Here is a 27924-nt window from a genome sequence, read left to right as displayed (position 1 = left end):
GCTGATCATCCAAGATGGCGGCGCAGTGCAGGTGCGTCTGAGTGAAAGGCGGCTGTTCACTGTAATAGGTAAAACTAAAATTTAATCACGTTATGACTGTAAATATTATATTATGGGAAAGAGTTTTGTATATTCACTATCTACACATTGTATGTGTTAATAGTAGGCTATATGCAAATTGAATGTGATAAAATGTGTATACACTGATTGTGGATTTAACCTCCAATGTTAAAGAGGGGGTGGTCTGTTAATTCGTAGTAAAGATGTAAACATTGAAACATATGTGTATGAAGTAATGTAAGATAACCCAATGCATCGAATTTAATTTAAATATATATTTAATTAATGTTCTCTTACAAATAAACTAACACTATTATACCATTTTTATTAGTGTTTTCAATTAATAAAATTACATAAAAATTTTGTATTGTGACAATTTGAATTATTTTGTGATTCGAAAGTACTGGTAGTGGAAATCTTTTATTACTTTTCATATATTTTATATATTAATAGAAAAGGGGTATCTGGTTTAAATTAACGCCATGATGTTTTGAATCATGGAATTTGTCTTTTACGACTGGATTGTCTGCATATAAACAGAGTAAAAACTACAGATTTCAAGTAATGACGTTGTATGAATCGTATTAGCTGTGCGTAAATATTGCAGTATAGTTGATTATTGTACATTTAATGATAGAATGAAATATATTTTCTGCATAAGTAATGAAATATGTTTGGGAAAGATTCCCAATCTTCAAATTTGGGAAGTTGTATAAGCTACACACCCTTGGATACTCTAGTAACAGTAAGAACAGCAAGGCCGTATGGATTACGTGGACTCTATGAAAAGCTGGATCGCATATTATTTACCTCATTGACCCTTGAACCCACTCAGAGTGGTTAGCGCCTTACCTCTAATCCCCACATCCACTCAAGTCATTAATTCAAGTCCAGTTCACACTAGAACAATGTCCGGCGCCGGAGGTGGCTGGCGCGGCGCTGTGAACAAGTGGGGCTGGGGCTGTCTGGGGCCATATGGCACCCCTCCCTCGGCACCCTCTGTACCAGCACCTGTTGACAGCTCGCCTCTACTCGCTTGTAATTACGATTTGGTTACAACCCCCCTAGATGTCACTGGACATAATGATAGAGTCGTTCCGCCGCGAGTACGGTGACAGTGGCAGCACCGCCCCTCTCAGCTGAATCACGATGATAGACACATGTCTCACCGAGGCGCGAAGACTCCAGGGACATTTTGTTAGTTTTGTATTCCGTAAATATTAGGAGTCAGATTCGGTTATATTCAAAACTTTACTATGTGTACTACAGAGTACGATAACACTGGCAGTCTACTACGTATTTCTACATTGTTAAAGACTACCACTAAGAACAAGATTACCGGCGTTTAAAGATAACGAAAGTTGCAAATGGGCAGGTGTCTTATCTGATTGCGATAACAGAACCAGGTCGCCCGTTGGGTCATGCCGCTGGTGCCTTTCCTTCCAGTTCAATCCAGTACCCAGTAGTAGTGATTGCTTCGTCATGGTAATTTCCAAGCTGTACGCACTAACTAAATCCAAAAGTGAATGTATCCGGTTTGCTGCAAAGCGTTAATATTATTCCTCTATAAAAACAGTGCGAGAATTGTCATGACATGTGAAGTGTGTTACGTATTATTACTGAGCGTGTTGTCACAGGTACTCGTATAATTTCTGAAAAGCGGGCTGCATATAATGGTATAAAAACTGTAACCAACAATATACCCTCATAACTCTGTTAACCATAGCCGCAACTTCATTGATCCTGCTACGGACACGTTGCACACCAACACAGTAGAGAGAATGTGGGGAGTTGCCACATAAGCTTCAGGCAACACTATGGCAATCATCAAAGTTACTGGACAGAGTTAGTTACCTTGTGAAGTTATGTGGAGTAAAACGTTTGGAACCAGATTTTCAAGAATCTTGCAGGATATCTCATCACAATTTGTTTCTTCATTTGTTTATCACCAGTTCTCATTAACATGGTTTTCCTTTATTACAATGTATATAAAAAAAACACTATTTTCCTTGAAAAATAGTTTTTTTTACAATTCCTATACAATATTACCAAACGTTATATCGTTGTACGCCAATAGAAGAAAGTTAGAGTTTTGTAGGTATATAACTGAATTTGATCAATATTGGGGTTTCTATCATCATAGAGTACACAATAATTGCAGTCATCACCATTATTCAGAGTATTCAAACAGTCTGCCTGTCTGCTGACGTTTCAAACCATGGTGTAAAGATAAGAGGTAAAAGTTTTAAAATAGCTCGAATTAGCTACATGTATGGTGTATGACATGATTTGATGAGGTAGGTCAGAATTAGGGTTATGGTGTATTGTCCAACGTTGGTGGTGCCATATCATGAAAGTCAGTTGTGAGAGTTTTATTTTAATAGTCCCATGTAGTTGCCCCGATATGATGACGCTCATTATCTGGGTGGGGTTAATATTTGTTGTAAAATGCCCCATACGTTGTGTGACATATGTCGTAGTTCCAAATGTGATGTCGATTTTAATATGGTGATTATTAGATGTATATCCGATGTAGGTTAAGATGAAGGTGTTGAATTGTTATACGACGAGTTCCGGTTCAAAGTGAGGTTATGTGAGGTGCACGTGACACTGCACATGTTGAAAAACCAATGTTATTGAATTAAATTAATAATTTATATTGGCTGCATGTAACTGGGGTAGGGTATGATAAGCGGACCCGGTTTTTTATATCGAAATAGGCAAACGATATTACTTAATCATAACCATCGATATAATAAATCGATACTGATTAATTATTTTGAACCATTAACTTAAATAATCTACATCAACAGCTGTAAACAATTTCAAATAATACTCATAATGTAATATTTCAATTATTTATAAGTAACATTTTATTATTAAAAACGACAGTCAATTTTAGAAAACTAAACGACATTGCTTTAAAAGAAGATAAGACATGTTTTTTTGTGACTTCAACATGTTGGACTCGTACCGAAAAACCCATTATGTGAAATTTGTGGGAAAGAAACAACTGTAACTGTGAGAGGAGCAAATATGGTCGTCTTCAGTTTTCCTAATTTTGGTTATAATAAAATTTGTTTGATCACTGTAAATATTAAATTCATATTTTAATTTAAAACATATGATTGTTATTGAGGACTATAGATACTTTTATATCGATTGATAGTGTAGGATTTGAGATGCGAATATTAGGTATCGATGATTACATACTTCGATATAAAAAACCGGGTCCGCTTATCGTACCCTACCCTGTAATTGTTTAAAATTTTTTTAAGTTTATACGTGATGAGTAGATGACATGATTGTGAAGTAATTCTAATGAGGTCTAGCTCAGTTAGTACCAAAAAAAAACACGGTATACTCACCATTTAATTATCTCCAGGATAATAAGTTTCTTTTGTATTTCACTCATAAAAATGTATTTTATTTATTTCAACGTAATTCCATTCACAAATTTAATTTACTTGAACATCTGACTCTGATGACGGGTATAACGCTTTCTTTCACAACATATGATTAAAATCTATTATATTCAGATATTAATTGCACTACATTAAAAAATGTCTAATAGGCACTTCACATATTTTTAAAAAAAGAATGCCCTTTCTAGCACGAGGACCACCAACCCATGTCCTCTCTCATTCACAGATGTCAAGAAGAAAGCTGGCAATCTGCTACATTTTCCGGGTCTTCAGACCGGAAGTTGTGAGCTCTTTCAGCCTCCGACCCAAACTAATAAGTTTTACCTTAGTGTTCATTAACATCGCCAATAGATTTTAAATTTCTTTAGTGATTATCGCAATTAAATAACTCGAATTGAGTCTAGTATGAAGTTGCCTTATCTTTTGCTTTATTATTTATTTTAGTCTTACATGTAATAATCAGCTGTTGGTGATACACGACAACTTCCGCTTACCGATCTTGCCGCGAACTATTTGAAATTCAAATTTGAACTACATGATCTGTTACACTGAATGTAAGACACTCACTACCAACTCAAAATGTTCAAAAATCAATCGATCTTTTGGAATAGTTGTTAGCAAGAAAACAAAAGACTAGAGTTGTGGCTTGGAACAAAGATTTGTTTGTCTTGAAGAAATCGACGTCAAACACGAAGTTGAATCTACTTTATCGTCTTTGCTTTAGTCTATTTTTGACTTTGCGCCTGCACATGAAGAATTCCTGATTTTTAATTGTCTTCACGATATTTGTAACTTTTATTTAAACACATAGAAAAACGTGAAAAATAAGTCAAATATCCTCAGCATTGCAACCAAATTTTAGATGAATATGTAGAATATTCTAATATTAAAATATGATTTCCATAATACACCTCATTTTCGGTAATACAATTTCAGCAGATTGCTGTTTTTTCATGTTCTTCTTTATAAAATAACTGAGGATTTCTTCACCTAAAATGTATATTTTCCAAGTGATTTTTCAAGTAAGACTTGTGATTTATTTGAATATGCTCATTTTAATGTCTGGCCTTGGCCATAGAGAAAGCCAATAAAGAAATGTACATTCGGTTTAGGTCCAAGTTATTGTCCCCCCCCCTTTTTCAGTAATTTATTACAACGTGTTTTATTTTAAATAGCAACCTCACTCCAATGGGGAGACATCCATTAAAAAAGTTGAATACGACAAAAATAGGTAACAGAGACATAGGTATATTTCCCCATATATTTATCTGACAAGTTAAACTTTTTTAAGGCCATGTTTTAAAAATTCTCCAAAATCTATGTCACCGTCATCATATGTGAGCTATTCAGGTTTGATGTTAACATCGATCAAAGAATAAGGAAATAGAGTGGAAAGACTATGTTAAAACTCGGTGCAAAATTCTATTACTACTCACTCTCGCGTTGTAGTACCTTCTTCCCTACCGTACCGGAACAGGTATTTTTCAGTCACTGCTATGAAACCTAACTCAATGTAAAAAAAAAATGTGAATGAATCATGTGGCGAAATATCTCAATAAGGATCATCTGCAGACTTTAAATTTTGAATTAAACTTTATTTCTACATAAGCAAGAATAAGTTCTATTTTAGTGCATGTCCAACCATGGAATTTGGCTGAGCGTCCTTGAAGCTATCATGCAGTAGGATGATCCAATTTCTTTTTTTTCTGCTAGGAGGATGAAAAAATTTCTGTATTTCTTTTTTTATGATATCTGTCTATTTGACTGCAATACGTCTAGAGAATGTAATTACTATAGACTTGAAATTTTGCATGCAGCCTTACCGAAGCTCGTTGCTTGTCACGTGGTGTGAAGTTTTCCTACCTTGTTATTATTAATTACATTAGAGATTAACTTATTTAAATTGCAATAACAAATAGTGTACACGCTGATAAAATATTTATACACAAATTCAGATTTTTAAAATTTAATATTTGTATATGAAAATTTTGTTTGACTCTTATCGTTGGGCTACTATAATCTGAATTTTAACGATTTCGATGGTCGGAAGCACAAGTCCACTGAACCCGCCAGAGTGAGGTGCGACAGATTGTGGTGGGTGACACATTAATGCTAAGTAAGTGGGTGTCAGCGCCTACAGAGGGACATCAGCTGATTACAGGATAATCTCCCCCTCCCCCACTCAACCACCCCCACCCACCATTCACTCCAGAGGGTGCACCTTCTACATCCTTAGGCCCTGTCACCTGCCCACTGCAGGAGTCCAGCTTGTTTCAAGGATTAATATTTTAGAAATTCAAATTAATTAAAATACAGCACAATTGACTCTCTTAAGTGAAAATGGAATTTTAAATAAATTACTATTTATAAAATAAAAAATTTTAATTTAGGAATTCAAAGTAATGCAGTGTGGCAAAAAAACATATATCACCGCATAATGGATGGAAATTCCCTGATAAATGAAACATGTAGGGCCAAATATATATTTAATTGTACGGCATGTTGGAATTGGGCTAAGCGTAACCGTATAATAAGTAATGCCACAGTGGCAATGCTCTACGAAAACAACATAGGACATAGGGTAGTGCCTCATAATTAGTAATGTGGTCGGGAATATTGCCAGTGGGAGGGAACTTACGAAATGGGAAGATTCCCAAAAATTGGGAATTTATGAAAGTTTGTCTTTTTGAATGTCTTAACAGTTAAATAACGTTAAAACTAAGTGAATTCATTCATTTAAATCCAAGAATGGTCGTTTCATGCATTTCCTGTATAGACAATATCATGGAAATTTATAGAACTAAATGGATTTCGATTAGGCTACTAAACCATTATTAAAAACTCAAGCATTTAAAAATCAGGCATTTTTTGAAGAAGTAATTTCATCTTGGAACTCATGTTCGAACATTCTAGATCTAAAATATTTAAAAAAATACTTATTTTTATAAATTCACTGTTTCTTTATGTTTTCATCTTTACAATTTATCAATTCTTATAACAATAATTAATTGTCAATATTCCCATTTTATATTATCACTTTTATTTATTTATAATTTTATTTAAAAATATTTTTAAGTTTTAGTTTGATTTACCTATATAATTACTGCTTTTACCTATTATTTTACGTTTTTTAGATTTCTTGTAAATTAATCATAAATTTCCCGGGAATTTATTAATTTTGAAAATATTTCTGGCAATATTCCCTGTGAATAATTCCTCGATTTTAAGTTCGTGGGAATTTTACATCACAAGTCACAATATGGTATGTCTTAAAAATACTGATCCAAATCAGTTAATTAGTTGGGGTTGTGGGCTATAACAAATGTTAATTATTTTACGTACCTCCATATATAAACAAAAATTATCGGCTAAAATTAAATAGAAATTCCTTAAACCGTAATTTTTTGTAAAGTTTTGCCTAGTATTGTAAGTAGAACGTTTGTAATCCGTTGAATAGATATACCCTTATCGATATTTGAGGAACAGATCTACATTAGCGGTGTACGTTTAACACTACAAATATCCACAGATATACCGAAAATCCTAACTGTACTTAACGCAGAATTTATCCTATACGTCTAACCTTATGATTAGTGTTCATTGGTTCATAAAGTATTTTCTTAGTAATTGAGTCAGCTTGTAAAAGAATGTATTTATTTAAAACTGGATATAGCTAAATTACAAATACCATTGAGTTAGCTCAATAGCCCATCGGGAATGGCGGTGAAATATATTTCGACTAGTGTTTGATACGCGAATCCGGTTGATTAGTACAGTATAATCATCGATACATAATATTCGTATATCGAATACGGGACTATCAATCGATATTAAAATATCTATAGTCATAATAAAAACCGTGTTGAAATCAAAATAAATAAATCAAAATATAACATCAATATAATAAATAATAAAGGAACCATAACTATCACACAAACAATTAGAACAGGATATAAAAAAACACTCATAAATAATAACGAAATGATAACAGAACTAAACAAACATTTAGAACAGAAAATTGGAAAGATGTAAAGTATTTATATCCCTCGCAATTATTTACCGTTTTCAAGGTGTACTTGAAAGCACCTTCTCCAGAATATTGTACCTCTCTTCAGTACAAATACTCACAGAGATGATCTGCAAGCAAGTTGGCTGGTATGTTACTTTTTAAACTTCGTTTCACGGCCCTCCATGGCCTTTCGACTCTGAGTATTAGCACCAGTTTCGGGCCCGCAAAGTTGTCACTATGGTTGACGGTAAAATGCACAAAACTACATTCGCTCAACCCAAAATATGCCCCGCATGTTTGTGATCGTGTTTGTCAACATAATGGGTGTGTTTCGGCACTAAACAAATCTCATGAGACAAAAAAACCGTTTTATCATATTTTAAAGCAATTTCATTACGTTTTTTTTTAAGTTTGCTGTAATTTTCAATTCGACAGTCACTTATTAAAAAGTAAATTACTACTTATATTTTCTAAAAAAACCTTATTACAGTTGACACATCGAATAGTACTGGTTGGTTACATCGATGGTTGTAATTTAGTAATACATTTTGTCAGTATCGATATACAAAACCGGGACCGCTTATCGTACTCCACCTTATTTATTTATAAAAAGAATTGTTTACATTTCATGCAGCGGTTAAATTCTGTAAATGAAATTGAACGGGTATATTTGGTAAAGGATGAAACGCGTCCTGTTACTTCCCTTAATTTTTATATCATTGAGATTATTCGATACCAGTCCCTCCTCCTTGTCAAATATTGTTTTATATTTTTCAAAAAAATTACCTAAACCTTATAATTTACATCTTTCTTTTTACAACTTAATATCAAACATTCGTTTACCTACAACCGATGCTCTGATAATTATGCGTGTAGAGACAGCTCTAACCAGAACCTCTACATTCCTTCTTATAATTTTGCTATAGAAAAACATCAGAACGGAACCATGATGTTTACTGCAACTACACCACATGATTGGGGAGCAATTTTATTGAGAAACGTACCCTTCTTTGTCCCCCTTTGCCTGAAGTCACAATCCCGACTGACAAATTTATATTCAATCACAGGGCAGAACCGTATACCAACTACAAATAAGAAATATCCCCCGGCGCAGTCGGAAAAAATTAAGGGATTTCACATGAGACCGTAATCTCGAAATGTCTAACTGAGGATGTATCATTATTTTAGATGTTTAATTTGCAGAACAGACTCTCAATGTTCCCATGTTAATATAATCTTAACACTCTCAAACATTTAGAAACTCCATTATATTAAACCTTAAAAGACAAAAATTATTAAAATCATGCAGGGTGTCCCACGAGTAACCCGAGAAACTTCTCAGGTTAAAACCCGACTTTTAAACGCTTCCGAACTACTACCGAGACGCTATCAGTAAAGCTAAGCGTATTAAATTATCAAGGACATTATTTTGAACACCATTTATAAGGTATGGAAACTGGAATAAAAGATTAGCAAAGATCAGCAATTAAAATGTTTTGTTTTTACGAAGAACGTTCATTTAATAAACAGATATTGCATTTTCTGTCTTATTTTTCGTATATGTTGATTTATTCAAACATTATTTTTTTTAACTTTTAATTTGTTTATTATGTCCCATGAGTAACCCGAGAAACTTCTCAGGTTAAAACACTTATTAAATCCGGTTCTGAACTACTACCGAGACGCTATCAGTAAAGCTAAGAGTATTAAATTATCAAGGACATTATTTTGAACACCATTTATAAGGTATGGAAACTGGAATAAAAGATTAGCAAAGATCAGCAATTAAAATGTTTTGTTTTTTACGAAAAACGTTCATTTAATAATTAGATATTGCATTTTCTGTCTTAATTTTTCGTATATGTTGATTTATTCAAACATTAATTTTTTTTTAAACTTTGTATTTGTTTATTATTAGCCTATTTTACATTATTCAATCCGAAATTTAAATTTTCTAAAAGTTTTGGTTAAAAAGTTTGCTTGTTTATTACCCATTTAATGAAGTTAATGTACTTCAAATCTAAACAAAGTACGTTTTTCGAGACCAAATTTTGCATATTTTGTCTGATATCTCAGAAATAGGTTGTCTAACAGGTCTGGAACGTATTTTATTCCATTTTTCAGTTCACTTTACATAAAATCCCCTATCTTTACACCGTAACATCAGTTTCGCTTTATTTCCGCCCTTTCTTAGAAATTCGGATGAAATTTTTCGCTAGCCGTAGCTCGCTAACAAAGCCTTTCCGGACATAATTTTTTTCATTATTTTGATGAGAGGAAACCGCCTGAGAAGTTTGTCGACTTACTAGTGGGACACCCTGTATACATTTCTATATACAAACGTGGACTTAACTTAGTCATAATTAATCCGAAATTATGTTTGTAAGAGATCTTTTCTGACATTAACTTTTAAATTTGATTGAAAAAAAAAAAGAATTGTTAAAAGTTAAAATTTCTTCAACGATGTGATCTTGATCGTTTCTAAGTTTATTCTATACTTTTGTTTCTTAAACCCGAAAGGGGCATATATTAATCTAGAAACTATTTTCATCCAGAGAGCCGTGGATCCTGGTGTGTTATGGACACCTCTCATAGTAGGCTACTCTAGAGCTCTCATACGCGCACTCACAGCTCTAATAGAATGTGAGTTAAAAGTATGGATACTACACAGTTTTTTATGGGTAAAGATGGAGGGATGCCGTTTCAAATTTCTACAGGAACACAGGATTGGACATTGTCAAACTGTCCTGGAGCAGCAGTTTGAAAATCTGATATAAAAAACACAGGTTAGTAAGATTTAGCCGTTTTATTGCTTAACGTAATTGTAATTACCAGTACTACTGTAACTTTACATTCAAAAATTTTAAACTGCCCCCTAAAAAGTCCATTATGGGAAAATGGTTCGCTTTTGTTTCTTAGAGGGGTGACCTGAGTTTCATTTTTCTATCTTTGTCCATTGAAAGTTGAGCAGGATCCATGATTTTTACATAATTAATTTCAATGAGCTGTCATTTTGTACTGGGTTAAGATAAAAAGTTCTTCTTCTTTTATCAAGATCATTCAAATGAGGTGTTACTTAATGGGTCTTTTACGTTTAAAAATTTGGAGCCCCTCCCCCCAAAAAAATCTATTTTATGTGGAAATGGGCAAAGTTGTAACAGTGACGAAAACGTTCACTTCTATTTCCTAGCCCTTTAAGGAGTGCGTGTAAACTCTACATAATGAGTAAGGACGTCATATGACGTATACAACAGTGGCCCAAAGGAGTACGGACGTTTAATCTCTGCATTTTTGTATTATATAAATGCATTGCTATTACTGATTGCCTTTTTGTAGATTATTCTGTAAAGTGGTTCCATCTATCGGCAACATACTTAACTTCCATTTTTGTGCTCGGATTCACTTGTAATCTGATTTTACCACCAGATCGCAGTAGCCACCTGGTAGAAGCTACTGACTCAAGACGCGTTGAGCGCGCATCACTTTGCTTCAGTCAGAATATGCCGCCACATTATACTAGCGATTCCTTGTATACTGCATACTGTGGCCATATTTATTTTGTGAGAGTGACTTATATTTGTTGAGCAACCATCTAGTTTGTTACTGTTGTCCAAATGGCATACAATATTGAACGAGTCTGCAGTAGTGAGGAAACAAGACATTTGATTTTGAAAAGGTACTGAAATATTGACTTGTAGAACACGTAGTCCTTTTTTATTAAGCTTCCAAATGTAAATAAACATTCCTTAAGAGATTTTAATTTTTTACTCCTTTTGGTAATTTTTTGGATTTCAACCATTACTCCTTTTAGCCTATCAAAAGAAGACGACATATGCCGTCCATACTCCTTAAAGGGCCAGAAAGGCGTCCCGAGCTCCATCCCTCCATCTTTATCCATCAGAAACTAAACAGAGTGTATCCATATTTTAACTCACACTGGTATAAACGTTTTTAAAACCAGTTTCTGTAATGGCTAGGTGGTAAGGCGATGGCTCAGAATTGCCAAAAAGTGTTTATAGGTTCTGTGGCCCGATAGGGTTATAATATATTTAAAACATAGTAGAGAAAATAAATTTTCCATTTTTATTATTTTATGCTCAAGTGAATAATGGACAATTTAAGTAGGTTCAAAATGGTCTCAACAGTTGAACACGTACGACTCTGCCAGTATCACGACGCGACACCGAGTGTCCCACAAAGACAAATTGGCGAAGGGGACAATCGGGTGCCTAATGCCCGCACTTCAAAGGGCGGACAGTTCCGGTTTATTTTTTATTCATGAGGGGACCCCCGCGGCGGGGTGGGGATTCCAGTCCGATTGCTATCTATCAATAACCGGGCAGATAGCGGTGAGGACACATGTCCTGGGCTCTAAGTGGGGCGCTCATACCGCTGATGTATCTGATAAGGAAAACCAAACATCAGGTCATGAAGGGGGTTAACAGGAGTCCGGACCTCACTACTTGAATATCGTGTTTCTGCTGAACACTAAATTAATAGTGACAGTTTAAGTTTGTTACAATTCATTTTCAGTTCTTCATTTTCAATCTCAGCTTTGCCAGTTTTATCAAATTACATTAAAGCTGCATATGACAATTTAAAGATTCCTTCGTCAATGATCTTATTTTTTGGTACCAAATAAATATAGATAATGTGGTAAAAGAATCTTATAAAAGACTTAACAAGTATTTATTGAAAGTATGCGATAAGCAAATCACAAAAATTCAAGATTTAAATATTATTTTCATGCCTTTAGAAATTGTCACTTTGAGATGAAAAAAGTTAACCAACTAGATGTGTACTTTAGCTATTCCAGTATTGTTATACTGTATAACACTTTCCAGCCCCAGGCGTATATACGTTACTCTACAGTAAGTGTAAATATCATTACCACGAATATTCACGTGGGGTTGAGATTATTAACATTGTGTACCTTAGCTAGTCCAATAATGCCAATTTAATATTGTGTAACCTTAGCTATTCCAGTATTGCTATTAACAATTGTGTACTTTAGCTATTCCGAGTTATTGCTATTTTATTTACAATTGTGTACCTTAGCTCTTCCAGTATTTGCCCATTTATCATTGTGTATCCACCTTAGTCTATTTACCAGTATCTGCCAATTTAACATTGTGTACCTTAGCTAGTCCAGAATTGCCATTTTAACATTGTGTACCTTAGTCTAATCCAGTATTGCCATTTTTCGATTGTGTACCTTAGTCTGTCAGTATTGCACATTTAACATTGTGTACCTATCTAGTCCAGTATTGCCATTTTAAACATTGGTGTACCTTAGCTAGTCCAGTATTGCCATTTAAACATTGTGTACTTTAGCTATTTCCAGTATTGCGCAGTTTAACCAATTGTGTACTTAACTATTCCAGTATTTGCCATTTAACATTGTGGTACCTTAGCTTGTCCAGTATTGCCATTTTAAAAACATTGTGTACCTTAGACCAGTGATGACCATTTAACATTTGTGTACCCTTAGCTATTACAGTGATTGCCATTTTAACATTGTGTACCTTAGCCTTATTCCAGTATTGCTATTTAATATTGAGTAACCTTAGCTAGTCCATATTGCTATTTAACATTGTGTACCATTAGCTTATTCCAGTATTGCTATTTAAACATTGTGTACTTTTGCTATTCCAGTATTGGCTATTTAACCTTGTGTACCCTTAGCCTTATACAATGTATTGCCATTTAACTTTGTGTAACCCTTAGCTAGTCCAGTACTGCTATTTAACATTGTGTATCTTCGCTAGTCCAGTATTGCCTATTTAAACATTGTGTAACATATAGCTTTTCCAGTATTTGCGATATTAACATTGTGTACCTAAGCTAGTCCAGTATTGCTATTTAAAACATTGTGTACTTAAGCTATTCCAGTATTGCCAATTTAACAATTGTGTTACCTTAGGCTAGTTCAGTATTGCCATTTTAACATTGTGTACCTTAGCTAGTTCAGTATTGCCATTTAAACATTGTGTTACCTTAGCTAGTCCAGTATTGGCCATTTTAACTATTTGTGTACCTTAAGCTATTCCAGTATTTGGCGCTATTTTAACACTTGTGTACTTTAAGCTATTCACAGTATTGCTATTTTAACATTGTGTTACTTCTAAGCTATTCCAGTATTGCTTTTTAACATTGGTGTACCCTTAGCTATACAAGTATTGCCATTTAACATTGTTGTCTTAGCTAGTCCAAGTACTGCGATATTAACAATTGTGGTATCTTAGCTAGTCTGTATTGCTATTTATCATTGTGTAACTTAGCTATTCCAGTATTGCTATTTAACATTGTGTACCTAAGCTAGTCCAGTATTGCCATTTAAAAACATTGGTGTACCCTTAGCTATTCCAGTTTTTTATTGTTCCATTTAACATTGGTGTAACCTTAGATAGTCCAGTATTGCCATTTAAACATTGTAGTAACCTTAGCTAATCCCAGTATTTCCCATTTAAACATTGTGGTACCTTAAGCTTAGTCCAGTATTGCCATTATACCATTGTTTCATTAGCTAGCCTCCAGTATTGCCATTTTAACAGTTGTGTAACCTTATGCTAGTCCACAGTATTGCCATTTATCATTGTGTACTTTAGCTCATTCCAGTATTGCCTAGACATTTAACATTATGTATTTTAAGCTATTCCCAGTATTGCACATTTAAAATTAGTTGTACCTTAGCAGTCAACAGTATTGCCATTTAACATTGTGTAACCTTAGCTTAGCTCCAGTATTGTTGCCATTTATCATTGTGTACCTTAGCTAGTCCAAGTATTGCCGAATTTAACATTGTGTAACCTTAGCTATTCTAGTATTTGCCATTTAACATTGGTTGTACCTTAGCTATTCATGTATTGCTAATTTAATATTGGTGATACCTTAGCTAGTCCTGTACTGCAATTTAAACATTGTGTAACCTCCTTAGCTATCTCCAGTCTGTGATTGCTATTTAACATGGTGTACATTTAGCTATTCCAGTATTGCTATTTTAACATTGTGTACCTTAGCTATACAACAGTATTGCCATTTAACATTGTGTACCTTAGCTAGTCCAGTTACTGCTATTTTAACATTGTGTATCTTAGCTAGTCCGCAGTATTGCTTATTTAACATTGTGTAAAAACTTAGCTATTTCCAGTAATTGCTGATTTAACATTGGTGTACCTAGCTAGTCCAGTATTGCTAATTTAAACATTGTGTACCGTTAGCTTGTACCACGATATTGCTATTTAACATTGTGTTGTACTTAAGCTATTCCAGTATTTGCCAATTTAACATTGTGTTACCTTTAGCTAGTTCAGTAATGACCATTTAACATTGTGTTAACCTTTAGCATGAGTCCAGTAGTGCCATTTAAAACATTGTTTACCTTAGCTAGTCCAGTTATTGCCATTTAACATTTGTGTAACCTAAGCTATACCCAGTTATTGGCCATTTAACAATTGTGTACCTTTAGCTCTATAACAGTATAGGCCATTGAACATTGTGTACCTTAGCTAGTCTAGTATTGGGTCCATTTAACATTGTTGTACCTTAGCTCCTCAGTATTTGGCCATTTAACAACCAGTCAAATTTTGACTGGGTTGTAGATCAGAATAAATTTGATTTACTCTGTTATATAGTGTTTTATGTGCAATCTCTACACACTGATATCTGTTTTCTACATATTATGATGTAAGCCATTCAAGTGCATGTTTTTCAATACCAAGTAATCTAAATTTACTAATCAGTCTGGAATGATCAACCCTATCAAAAGCTTTTGATAGGTCCATAAAGAATATCTCTTTGGGTTGATCTTTATCAACAGAATCTACTACTGAATCTATTAATGAAACTGCTGCTGTAGTCACAGATTTACCAGTGGTTATCCATGTTGGTTACTGTCTATCTAATTGTGCTCTTGTAAAAACGCTATAAGTTGAATATGTGCCATAGATTTCTCATAGATTTTTGAAAAAGCTGGAAGTAAGAAATTGGTCCGTAATTTGACAAATCTTTTTTGTCATTTTTCATATAGATTAGAAATTATTTTTGAAATCTTTAATTCATTAGGAAAGTAACCAGATACAAAAGATTAATTTACAAGGTGTAACAGTATTCCACTTAGGCGATGCTTAGCTAATTTTATTATTGTTATTGAAACATCATCATACCCACTTGAAAATTTCATTTTGAATAAACTTATTACTGTTTCTATTTTCTTCACATTAACAGAATTCAATATGTTTTTATTATTTATTTCATGTCCTAGTGGTATGTCTTGTCTGAATGGAATGCTGATTAGATAAACTGGGAATGAAATTTTTCCAATAGTATTTTTATATCTTGAAAAACTTCATGTGGGCAGGTGCTAGAATAGACATAATTTGCTCCAACTGGTAGCATCATATCTTCAGTCTGGTAATTTTTTTTATTTTTTAATATCATTTATCAGATTACAAAATCTAGCATTAGGTTCGGTTTTCCCATTAACTTTGACCTAACCTTTATACTTGGTGTTCAGTACAGTTGCTAAACTTCTTCTGTGACTGTCTCCAATTACTTCAATGTTTTTCCTTAATGTTGTGATTTATTTCTCTCAATGTAGGCTGACAGTGTACAGTATGTTAGTTGTGGTTTCTCTCCTAGCATATGTATTAAGTTTGTCACTATTCTGGTTGACACTTGAGTTTTCATTTAAAGTTAATAAAGGATGAAATCTGTTACTAGTTTTGATTGTGTCAAACAAGGCCATTCATTTAGTGATTTAAAATCACTATACTGTCCCTTCCACACTACAGTTGTTATTGAGGCGTTGGTTTTATAATGTGTAATAGTTCTAACTGTGTATGGGACTGGTTTTTTTTTGTTTCTATATGACGATTAAGTATCTCTTTGCGATGACATTCAATTTTCTATTATTTTTTTAAAGTATAGGTTTGGTTTGTGGTTGAGTCAGTAAAGCTTCTTTATTGGTTTGATGAAAACTTCTGTTATGCAGAGCCAATTCAGCATGCAAATACTTCAAATGTTGCACTTTTTTCAATCAAATGGTTTTTTCTGTTGTTTGACACTCAAGTTTAATTTTATCATCCAAAAGCAGCTTTTCTAATTTGAGTTATTCACAACATATTTTTTCTTTTTCTCTTTCACATATTGTTTCTCTTGAGTCAAGTTTTAAAATGTCCAATTCCTCTTGCATCTTGAATAATCTTTTGTCTTTTTCCTGAACGAGATTTTTTGTTTTAAAAAATAATACAACAGCTCGCTTTTGTCGGCTTCATCTATACCTAACAATTTATTCTTGCGGAAACTTGATTTCCGTTAAATGTTTGTCATAAGTGACAAGAATTTCTCCAAAATTTGGAAAATATTTTTAAATATAGTGGGTTCACATTTTTATTCATCTGTAATCTTCTTGAATTCGTCAGATATTGGTACTGCATATTATTCTACAACTTCAGATGACGCCATATAACAAAAACCGTTTTCTGTCTGAGTATTGTCATGTGCAATCAATACTCTCTTACATTTGAGTGCTCATTTTAATGTCGTCAGATATTTTAATAAGTACTAATAAAATTTGTAGTCAGGCTTTTAGACTAGAGTTTGTCTATAATTCTCTCTGTAAATAACAATTAAAAACAAATTGTGGTTCAGTTTTTTAGAGTAGGGTTTTTGCAATTCTCTCAGTTAGTTGTTAATAAAACAAATTATGATAGTTTTTCAGGGTTATGTTGTTAACTTTCATGTCTAAGATGATAAAATGTAAAACAAAATATGATATTATGACTTTATTTTAAAAGCAGAATATAGTGTACTCAAGACTGCTTGGTATGTGTTGACTCAGCTGGGTCAGCAGATTGAGGCGAGGTTACTGACCACCTACTATGTGCAATGGTGGTTGTACTTATGTGACAACAGTTGTTCTGTCACTATTTCTTGTGTTAAATTTGTGCCTTACGTGAAATGGGATGTTGTGGGTTAGTTATTGCAATCTCCTTAAATCCTAAAAAGTCTCACTTACAATACTTCATATAAAGGTAAGAGCCCATTTTATATACAAAACTAACACTTTTTAAGGAGTGAAAAGAACAGTTGCTTTACACATCCGCCACCTTGATTAATCATCGCGTCATATGTATTTCTGACTAAATTCTTAATTATCAATGTCATATCCAAACATGAAGAGTCAAAGCAGAAGAATCAGACATCTGAAGTAGCATTGGTCAGATAACATGCCTGCTAGTATTAAATAAGTAATAGTATTTTGCTCGACACTTTGTCACTATTTAATGATATTAGCTTACCAATCAACCATTCTAGCTGGAACTAGGTAAACACTCCTAGTTGCAACTGAATTGAATATGATTTTAAACTGGAAACTGAGTCCAGGTCTAATTGACATGTTACGTTAAGACAGAGAAATCCATTTGATATAATCTACGATTCCTAGCCACCTCTCAAACTATGTGGCCCACCACTTCGCCTAATGCCAAAGCAAATCTCAACAATCTTGTTCCTCGACATCTTATTCTTAAGCAATAGGTTGATTCACATTTTCAATAACATCAGAGCCACAAACATACAGATATCAATTGTTAACGATATTACATTGTATGGAAAACAAAATAAATTTCTCAAAAATGCTGTTGTTCACACCCTGTTCCGATCTGCTTTTAAGCCTTATTCTGTCTGTCCTCATGGGCCAATGGCCTGTGTGGGGATCTTATCAAACAAAATATAGGGGAGTGTCAGTACAGTACAAGGTCAATGGTACTGATAGAAAGTGCAACATCACTGACAGGATTTGAACCTGTGCTATCTCTAACTCAGATCCAAAGTCCAACGTCTTAGACTGCTCGGTGATCTGCACTAAAACTGGCGGAATCTAAATTGACTTCTTAAGATGGTTTCTGTCGAACATATTAAAACAGAAACTATCATTTCCATTTAATAAATGTATTTCACAATTGACACCGAATGACAAACATTGTTTTGTTTTGAACAGGATGCTGCAGCTGTTATTGGTGCTCGTTGTATGGGGGACTCCTAGTGGAGGAATGCGAGGACCTCACCATCCCCGGGGCCACTACCATCACCAACCCCGCACAGACACTAAACTTACACAGGACACAGAGTTGCTCAGGGATGTTGAGTAAGTACTTACAGTAGAGTTAATAATTAGGACCCCTAGTGGAGGAATGCGAGGACCTCACCATTCTCGTGGCCACTACCATCACCAACCCCGCACTGACACTAAGCTTACACAGGACACAGAGTTGTTCAGGGATGTTGAGTGAGTACTTGCAGTAGAGTTAATAATTAGGACCCCTAGTGGAGGAATGCGAGGACCTCACCATCCCCGAGGCCACTACCATCACCAACCCCGCACTGACACTAAGCTTACACAGGACACTGAATTATTCCGCCTGTTAAGTTATTTACAGAAACCGAAATTTATGTTCCATATGTATGGTTAGTTCATCTAAAAATGCTGTTATTGTTCTTATACATACACAAAACCAATGTTTTTCTTACATATAGCTGCATAACAAGAAACAATTCTCTAGGATATCCAGAGAGTTAAAAAACACCCTATATTTATTACATCATGATTGATAGCTGATGCTTCCACAACAATAATTTCTGAATAGTTTAAATTGAAATGAAACATCTACATGTATGCAGATTAAATTGCTCTCTCAACTCAGTTATTCCTGGACAAAACTTGTTGTATGGGATCCATATGTCATAAGTTATTTGATACTTGAAAAATAAATTAGTATTGAAATTAACTAATCATATAAAATATATACTTTACTCTAAATGAGTTATTTTTTATTTAATAAAAATCACCAATTTGAGTACTAAACTTTTACACATTAAATTCTATCAGTTTGCACATGTTTTTTTTTATAAAGGAAATAAAGAATTTTTTGAACTCTCAACTCCTAAAAGAGATCAAATCCAAACAATTACATTTAGTAGTATCACTCATTTATGTGAAATATTATTTTTTGAATTTTGAAAAATAACTTATCATCTTCTAATGTAACAGCTTAGTATTAGTGTTCACTTATTTGTTTTTAATTCCATATCATAATGTCAAGACAGCCCACCAGTTTGGAGTACCTTAAGTGAAAACATTCATAGCTTTGTTGATTTAGATTGGTTTGTTAACAGTGTTTAAATAGTATTTACAATGCATTAGACGTTTTAAATTCGTAACTGGTACTGTCTGGCGTAAAAGTTAGATATTAACTTTGTATTCGCTATATGTATTAAACGATTGAACAACCACTGTATAATTATGTTATAACATTTAAATATAAACAGATGTTTCAGTCAATTTGAAGAATTTTAGCTGAAAGTGTAAACAGCTGTTCATTGTCAGTTTGTCAGTTAAATTTGGATTATGAAACATAAATACTACAATTTTTTCTGAATCGCCTAATAATCCAGGTAACTTTCCTAATCTTTCTCTTCATTTTTATAAACATACTTAAAAAAAAAAAAAAAAAAAAAAAAAACAAGAGGCTAATCCCTTTTACAGCCTTATTCTGCCCGTCCTCATGGGCCACTGGCCTGTGCGAGAATCTTATCAAACAGAATGAGGAGGAGAGTCATACAGTACAAGGTCGATGGTACTGATAAAAAGTGCAATGGTCACAGACAAGATTTGAACCCTCGCTATCTCTAACTCAGACCCAAAGTCCAACGTCTTAGACCACTCCCATCAGCACTCCCATGGCCGATATATTTCACAAAAAGAATTTGCCAGATTAAATGAATGAATGAATAAATAAATGAATGAATTTATTCCAACAAATATAAAATACAATATTTACAAACAATTCACTTTAGAAATACCTGGCCACTTTTACATATAATGTAGCCAAGGTTACAAACAAAAGTAAAAACAACATAAAAGTCAGTATCCAGTAAAACATGTTTCTTATCAACCGAGCTGCTCTCTGTGCCATCAGCATCAGATGCACCTGACAGGTTTATCACTACATTGAAAGCTAATCACTACACTGTAGGCTGATAAAAACAAAAATTGTTTCTTTTGGTAGCTAGACTATTGTAAAATAAAACTTAAAAAATAAAGGGAATCATTGAAGTAATATTTCGCTTGATAACAAAAAGACTTCTGGAAATCAGTGCTTAGCAACACATTTAGCGATTGATTTTTATGTACAAAGTTGATAACTATTTTCTTAATCTTAGGTTGAAACTATTTTTTATAAATCATTATTAAAATATTTTAAAACATATTCATAAAAAATCCTTTTTATTTTGTTTGGGAAACATAATGAAAATCTGTATTCCAATCAATATCATTTAATTTTTTTAAACTAAAATGTTCTTAAAGTTGTATAATGAAGTTAACCTGATAATTAATTATGCTAATAATAAAATGGTCTTGTTTAATAACTAACTTTAATCTAGTTTTTAAAAAGTAATTTTATTTGGCAAATTGAATTAAAATACCAACCGAATCTATCATTTTCCGTTTTACATCATTCATGTTTTAGCTAAAATGTTGCTTCAATCAGTTTCCAAATAGGACATAGAGTTATCTTATTCAGAAACTTTCAGTGTACTTAGTTTAGTCTTTATTAGCTACTATAAAAACATTTAACCTCAGTTCTCAATTTTTGAACATTGATAACAATACTATTGTAGCTGTAGCTATTGGATGTAGTAAATCACTATACAAATAAATTAAGAGATAAAAGTAACGAGTACAGAGGGTTTTAACTTGATGTTTTGCATGCCTATGATTTAACTAAAATGGTTTCACAAGTGAACACCACAATCATCAATTATTATCTCCCTTTTTATCTCTATCTTTATTTTCTTGTTCAACTCTCTTCTATATACAACATATAAAAATGAATATTTCTCTGTATGTATTTATATAATCGTAAACTATTTGACCGATCATTTTTAAAATTTGTATGCATTTGTATTTTTCCACCTAGAAGGTTTAATTGCTATGCCCATTGATGTAACTCACCAACAGGCAGCACTGCAAAAAATAAAAGTTTTCAAAGCGCCTGCACATTATAAGCTGCAATTACAAGACAGTTAGGTTTATTAAATAGCTAAACACTATTTGAAGGTGCTAAGTTATGATTTATATTTGTATTTAAAATATATTTCTGGTTTAACTTAAAGCTTGAGTGTTAGACCACATTATGATAAAGTACATATACTTGTAGCATGCATCTTTTAATAATTTTGTTGTGGTTCACAAGATATCTCAGCCTACCAACATTTAAAAATCATCCATAATTCAATTTATAAATATGAGCAGTAGTGACCATCATGAAGTAATTTTCATTATTCATTATTTCAGTATTTTCTTGATCATAAAAGAGCCAAATCAGCAATTAAACAAAAAATACTAACAAAGTAATTTCGAAGTAAATTACAATGACCATAAATATACACTTTAAAATATATTTTCTTGATCGTAGGAAGAAGGCAAACTCAACCTTAGCATCGGAAATATAATTCACTCGAACCAGAAGTGCTGATACAGGTGCAACACCTATGAAATTGTGTGTGAAGCCGTGGGTAACTACTACTTCTTTATTAAAAACTGTTTTCTAAATGTGTAAGGACAAGGACATAAATGTATGAAAGTATTCTACAAAACACATGTAAAATCTTTTTATAAATATTTTGCAGAGCAATTCAGTTTCAAGTATTAAAAATAATATTTTAAACAAAAACTGTATTAATAGAGATATTCTTTCTGGACTGATCCAAATGTGTTACCCCCTAACAGGCACATCAAAGAGGATCTTGGCGACTGGGGCATGTCTCAAGAGGATGTTCACAAGCTCACTCCAGAGGAAATGGACTTCCACTATTTCAAGTAAATTTATAAATTAATCTTTTAGATAACATGATTATTTAGCTACTCATCGTAAAAAGTGATTATTTTTACTGCTGGTCATAGGTTAGTTGTGCCAGAAATCTGTTAATTTTACTGAGTTCCTCAGACTTTAAATTCCAATCAAATATGGTACGGTTATTTTGTCTTTGATGAATTCCCAAACCGTAATGGAAAGTTATTTGATAATGTTAGTTCTGTTGTTTCCTCAGCTGTTTTGAGAAAATAGTGTCAAGTAGCAGCACAACATGGAGCGTAACAGAACTGTGTAAAAAAAACTTGAATGTTCTCATGACTTTTATGATTCTAACGATCATCTGTACAAAAAGATGAGACAGATCCAGACTTTCTATGGAGAATGAAACCATTTGTTCACAGTTTTAAGAAAGTGTTGCCTCGCATATTAGCGCTAACCCATGAGGAAATGAATTTGAGGTTAGCATTATAGTATATAGCATCATTGACATACAGTATATAACGTACAGTATTATAAATTTTTTATTGCAGCATATTTAACTTTTCTTTATTCTCAATTCAATTAGAGCCTAATGCTATGGATAAATATCATATACCAACCAAAATCATTAGGGGTTCTCAAAGAAATAAGTTTACTTGAGCGTGATCTTTCTCTTCCCAACCTTCTCCCTCCTCTCTCTCTCTCTCTCTCCCTCTCCACCCCCCCTCTCTCTCTCTCTCTGTCTCCCCCCCCCCCCCCCCCAAGATTAATCTAATTATCATGTTCTGTGCTATAAACAAATATTCTCATATGACAAAATGTTTTGTTATAAGCATTTCAGAACACTTTTTCACAGGACATAAATAAAAGATAATTGTGAATTTCTTTTAGTTTTAATGGTCCCCATATTGAAACGAAATGGTGTACCAAGATGACCAATTAACTAAGATCTACCTTTGTTCCAAGTTTCATCTTTTTTGGTACAGTTCTTGTTTCCACAAGCCGTGTTATTTAGTATATTATAATCTTTTTTTAACGGAAGATGGTTTTTGACTCTGGAGCTCATGTTCCATAAAGCTATGTAGGAATTTTCAGTAAGTGCTACGATTGCAATAAAATGAATTTGCATTAAAAAATCTACCTAAAATTTAATGGTAAAATTCTTATAATATAAGAATGTGAAACCAAAGAATATTGAAATATGACCTGTGGAGAGTTAATACAGCACCAATTAAAAGGCAATATTAGACCAAAAAAATGATTAAAGAACACTTTTGGTTACCATTGTTATTGTTACAGGCTTCATGACTTTGACAATAACACAAAGCTGGATGGACTGGAGATCTTGCAAGCGATCTATCACACCGTACACAAGGAGAAGGAAGCACAAGCCAGCCATGATGAGGAGGGGAGTGGGGGGCACAGCCCAGACACACACTCATCCGCTGATGATGATCTTCCCTATTTTATCGGTGAATGTGATGAAAAACTATGTCATAAGTATCAGTCTTATGAGAAATCCATTATTAAAATAAATGCAGAATATTTATTTTTGGTAATGTGTTTATTTGTACTTACTTATGTAAAATTATTTCCCAAGGTTAGCTTTTAAGGTCTTTTGCACTTCCCATCTTTGAGAGATTCCTGAAGGTCTTTTGAGTCTACCCATGAACTCTTCCTGAGGGAGGTGACAACGCCATGTCAAAGTTGTTTGTCCCGTTTCAAAACAATAGAGGGGTATGGATGTTCTCAATAGCTTCCTTTGCTATCCACGACATCTACATAGTGAAAAGCATCTTATGCTTCCTCAGATGACAAATTTTCAAAACAAGCCTGCAGCAGTTTCTGTATACCTATTAATTAACACGCCTCACAGATTCCTAGTTCCAGATACAACCCACATTGACAGGGAAAGAAGTATGAGTCTAATCATATGGAGAAGACAACCAAGGACTACCTCCTCCGATGTTTGTCGAGCTCAGATATTGATTGCCTTGTATACCTGGTATTGATGGCCTTGGTACCTGGAATCCCACTGAATGGTTCTGGTCCAATGTGTAGTTATGACTAACCATTGGCAATTTATCATCAGTCTTATACTTCTATATATACAGGAACAAAGAAAAGTGAAAGATTATTAAATCTTCACACCTGATGATCTCCACATTAGTGGAGACCTGAGCAGCAAAGTAGTCCTTAACGGTTTAGGACCTAAACTTATAAGACCTCCAAGTCCTAACAGCTCTCTTCTTAGCCAGATGCAAATTTTGAATGAATATGATCTATTCTATTGTATTGGTAAATCCAATGAAAACTATTTTACAACCCAAATTTAGTTTGTATTTAAGTACTTACTTGTAATAGTAATTATCTATGTCATCAATTGTTTACATCTTCAGTACAGAATCTAACGCAGTGATCCTGCATCCTGTAAACTCAGGACAAACCAGAAACAGAGTCAGTGATTGTATAGTTTATTGTTTAAAAAAAATATATCATCTAATGCTAAAAAATACTAAATATTGCTGTTAAAACAACTCAATTTTTGTTACCTTGCATACAAAACTAAAATGGCTAGAAGAATATAGTCTAAAACCAGATTTTTAAATAATAAATTTATTTATTTGAATAATATTGTCTTGTTTTTGTCAAGATATTTTTACAATTATATTTTTTGTTTAGTGTTATTTATGACTTTTTAAAACCTCCCCTTTTCAATAGCATGTTGATGTTTTTGCTATCTATATTAAAAATCACCCAGTCAAATTTTTTTTGATGCGCTGCATAATAATTTTTGTCCAAAAGAAGATTTTCCGTCTTCTTTTGGACAAAAATGATAGCCAAAGTTTGTTGGATAAAACTGTCTACAGTCACAGCCAAAATTTTCATTTGCCCAAGGAACTGATGCTTGAAATAGAGCCAATAGTGGATTGGGGATCCTCAACTTCTGAAAAAGTGTGCAAGGAAACATTCAAAATCCTAATGAGTTACTTAATAACGTAATTTGGCCAGTTACACCGAAAAGAGTATATGTTACGCAATCTGTACTGAAACATGGTGTTTGTTTGGCAATTTGCACATTTAATAATGGCCTAATTGTCAGAGTCAAAATAATGGAGGACCTATGACTGTAACCTCTGAAGCATCTGATTACCTTAATGACAAATATTGAAAAATTGTAACTGAGAAAAGTTGAAAAATCTGCAAGTGATCTTGAAAGAAATGAAGAGGGCTAGAACACTTGTGAAAAGGAAGATACAAGACCACTTTGAACATCAGGAAACAGAGAACTCAGCATAAAATGCAGGGAATTACTGTTGCTGCACCATCTTCATCTTGCCAAATACAGGCTTTTTTCGATCACGATCTTTTCTTAGTAGTGTTTGAAAACTTTAATGTCATTAATCTCAGATCCTATAACAGCTAGCCTAATGAAATGTTTACTGTATGTTTATGATAATATATACTAGTGTTTAACACAGAGATTGTTAAATATTTAATTAATTTTAACAAAATAGAACAAATTATATATCTCTATCTTACACATAATTCAAGTGATGAAGGCCTATGAAAATAGGCATTCTGACTCCCCTTGAACATAAGTTTAACCCTAGAACTGGCATGTAGTCCAGTTGACTCGAACAGCAACAGTGGGTATCCTAAGCTATTCAAGACATCAGGTCAGGATGAGAGTCACTGGTCTGTGGTAAAGTCAGTGAGAGGGTCCACCTTAAAATATGGTGGTTGGCTTGGGTTGAAGTGGACAGGATCAGTGATTTTCTTATAAAAGTTTACCAGATCCAAAATACTTGTTTTGCATTTTTTGCCATTACTATTTAAAAGAAATAAAAACCACTTAATTTATGTTATTTTGTGTTCCACAAGTCATTTATTATTGAATCATAACCATAATAATGGCTTTTTAAAGTTAAAAAGCAATTTATAGTACAATAACATCGAAATTGTAATATGCTAAAGTCTGTACTCGTATACATAAAACGGCAGAGGAAAAAATGCAACGTTAATTACAATTTTGCCAGTTCAAGGGTTAAGAACTGCCGTACTAGTGGCTTTCTTCATTTCAGGGCCCTAAAACAAATGCTAAACTTTGAACACTTTTACAACCCTGGTTTCAATCATACAATTATTGAAAATATCTCATTTTGAAATTTTGTCCTATGGTTATTGTTTATTTAGAAAATAAAACTCAAACTTGTTTATATTTCATTGTCTAGATACTCAAAAAGTTTAACTTTACACAAAAAACTAAATAATGTTTGGATGAGAATTCATCATGCCTTTAAAATGGGACATCCACACAATTCTATAACCAAAAATAGGGGTGTAAAACTGTTTGAAGTTTAACATTGCTCTTATGGAGTATAACTCAAGGTCATTTCTTAAGATATCTATACGTTTATTATTTAACTCTTGCATATTAAACGATGAAAATCAATTTGTATTGTTTTAGAGCTGATAGACCAAGTGCTAGCTGAAGATGATCAAGACAATGATGGATACTTGAGCTATATAGAATATGTCATTGGTCGGCAAAGAGAGCAAAGCAAACAAGAATCTGCAAAACGAAGTATTCACAACCATGGATAACCTGGAAACCGAACAACTTGTCTACAAAATATATTTGGTACTTTTTCAACATTTAAAAGCTTCTGTTGAGTATTGGTTGGTTAATATTTTAGTATGTTTTCGTAATTTTTGGCAGAAAGTATACTATAAGAGACTTTTAGGATAAGTAATAGCTGTCTAAAAACTGAATTTGATCTATTTACAATGTTATTAGAGAGCAATTAATTAAATCTGCCTTATCGAAATTTACTACAATTAAAAAAAAAACATGTTAACTGGTACACTTTATGGGCATATATAAGTGGGATCAGGGGGCTTAAGCTCCTTTGAAATTTCGAAAGTCACACAATGAAATTGTACCCAGCAGCTAGAACACATTTATGAGGTTTTAATTTTTCTAGAGGGAAAATTCCTGACTCCATAATTTGGAGGATACTTTATTCCTCCTAAACAACCCAGTGTGCAGCCTACTACAAAATATTTTTTTATATACGTCACTGGTACAGTTATAAAAATTGTATTTACTTATTCTGTTACTTGTGTTACATTTTTATTCATTAACCATAATTAATTGTATAATTAAAACTGTTTTTACATTATGACTATATTATTTTTGTGTCAATAACCTTAAATTCCAACTTTTGAAGAACAATCAAAACTTCAGTACTGGAACTTTATGGTTTTACAAAATCACGGATGATGTAATTTTACTGATTAATAATATTACAATTTGAAAAAATGTTACCATTATTATAAACATTGATATTGTTACAAAAACAGAAACACTTTTGAGAGTTGGTATCCATCCTGACATGAGTACTTCATGTGTGAAATCATAAAACATAACGTTTAATGTTTAAGAATTTTGAAACATTTCTGTTGTAATGCATACCATTGGCAAATGTATGTAATCCTCTTATCCTCCAAGTTATTCAATGTTAAAAAAGAACCTTACACTAAAATCACCAATTAATCACAAAAAATT

The 27924-nt window shown here is 33.2% G+C and overlaps 1 protein-coding gene across 1 annotated transcript; it reads left to right on the top strand.

Annotated features, from left to right (window-relative positions):
* LOC124356763 (multiple coagulation factor deficiency protein 2 homolog) lies at positions 1-27532 on the top strand. Its single transcript, XM_046807951.1, has 5 exons — positions 1-68; positions 18497-18643; positions 22289-22378; positions 23652-23824; positions 26824-27532. Exons 2-5 carry the CDS (start codon positions 18498-18500, stop codon positions 26958-26960), a joined length of 546 nt encoding a protein of 181 aa, XP_046663907.1. The 5' UTR covers positions 1-68; position 18497; the 3' UTR covers positions 26961-27532.
* Positions 27533-27924: the final 392 nt, after the last annotated feature.

Source organism: Homalodisca vitripennis, chromosome 3, assembly GCF_021130785.1.
Source record: "Homalodisca vitripennis isolate AUS2020 chromosome 3, UT_GWSS_2.1, whole genome shotgun sequence".
Taxonomy (NCBI): Eukaryota; Metazoa; Arthropoda; class Insecta; order Hemiptera; family Cicadellidae; genus Homalodisca; species Homalodisca vitripennis.
This window is presented reverse-complemented; position numbering and strand designations above follow the sequence as displayed.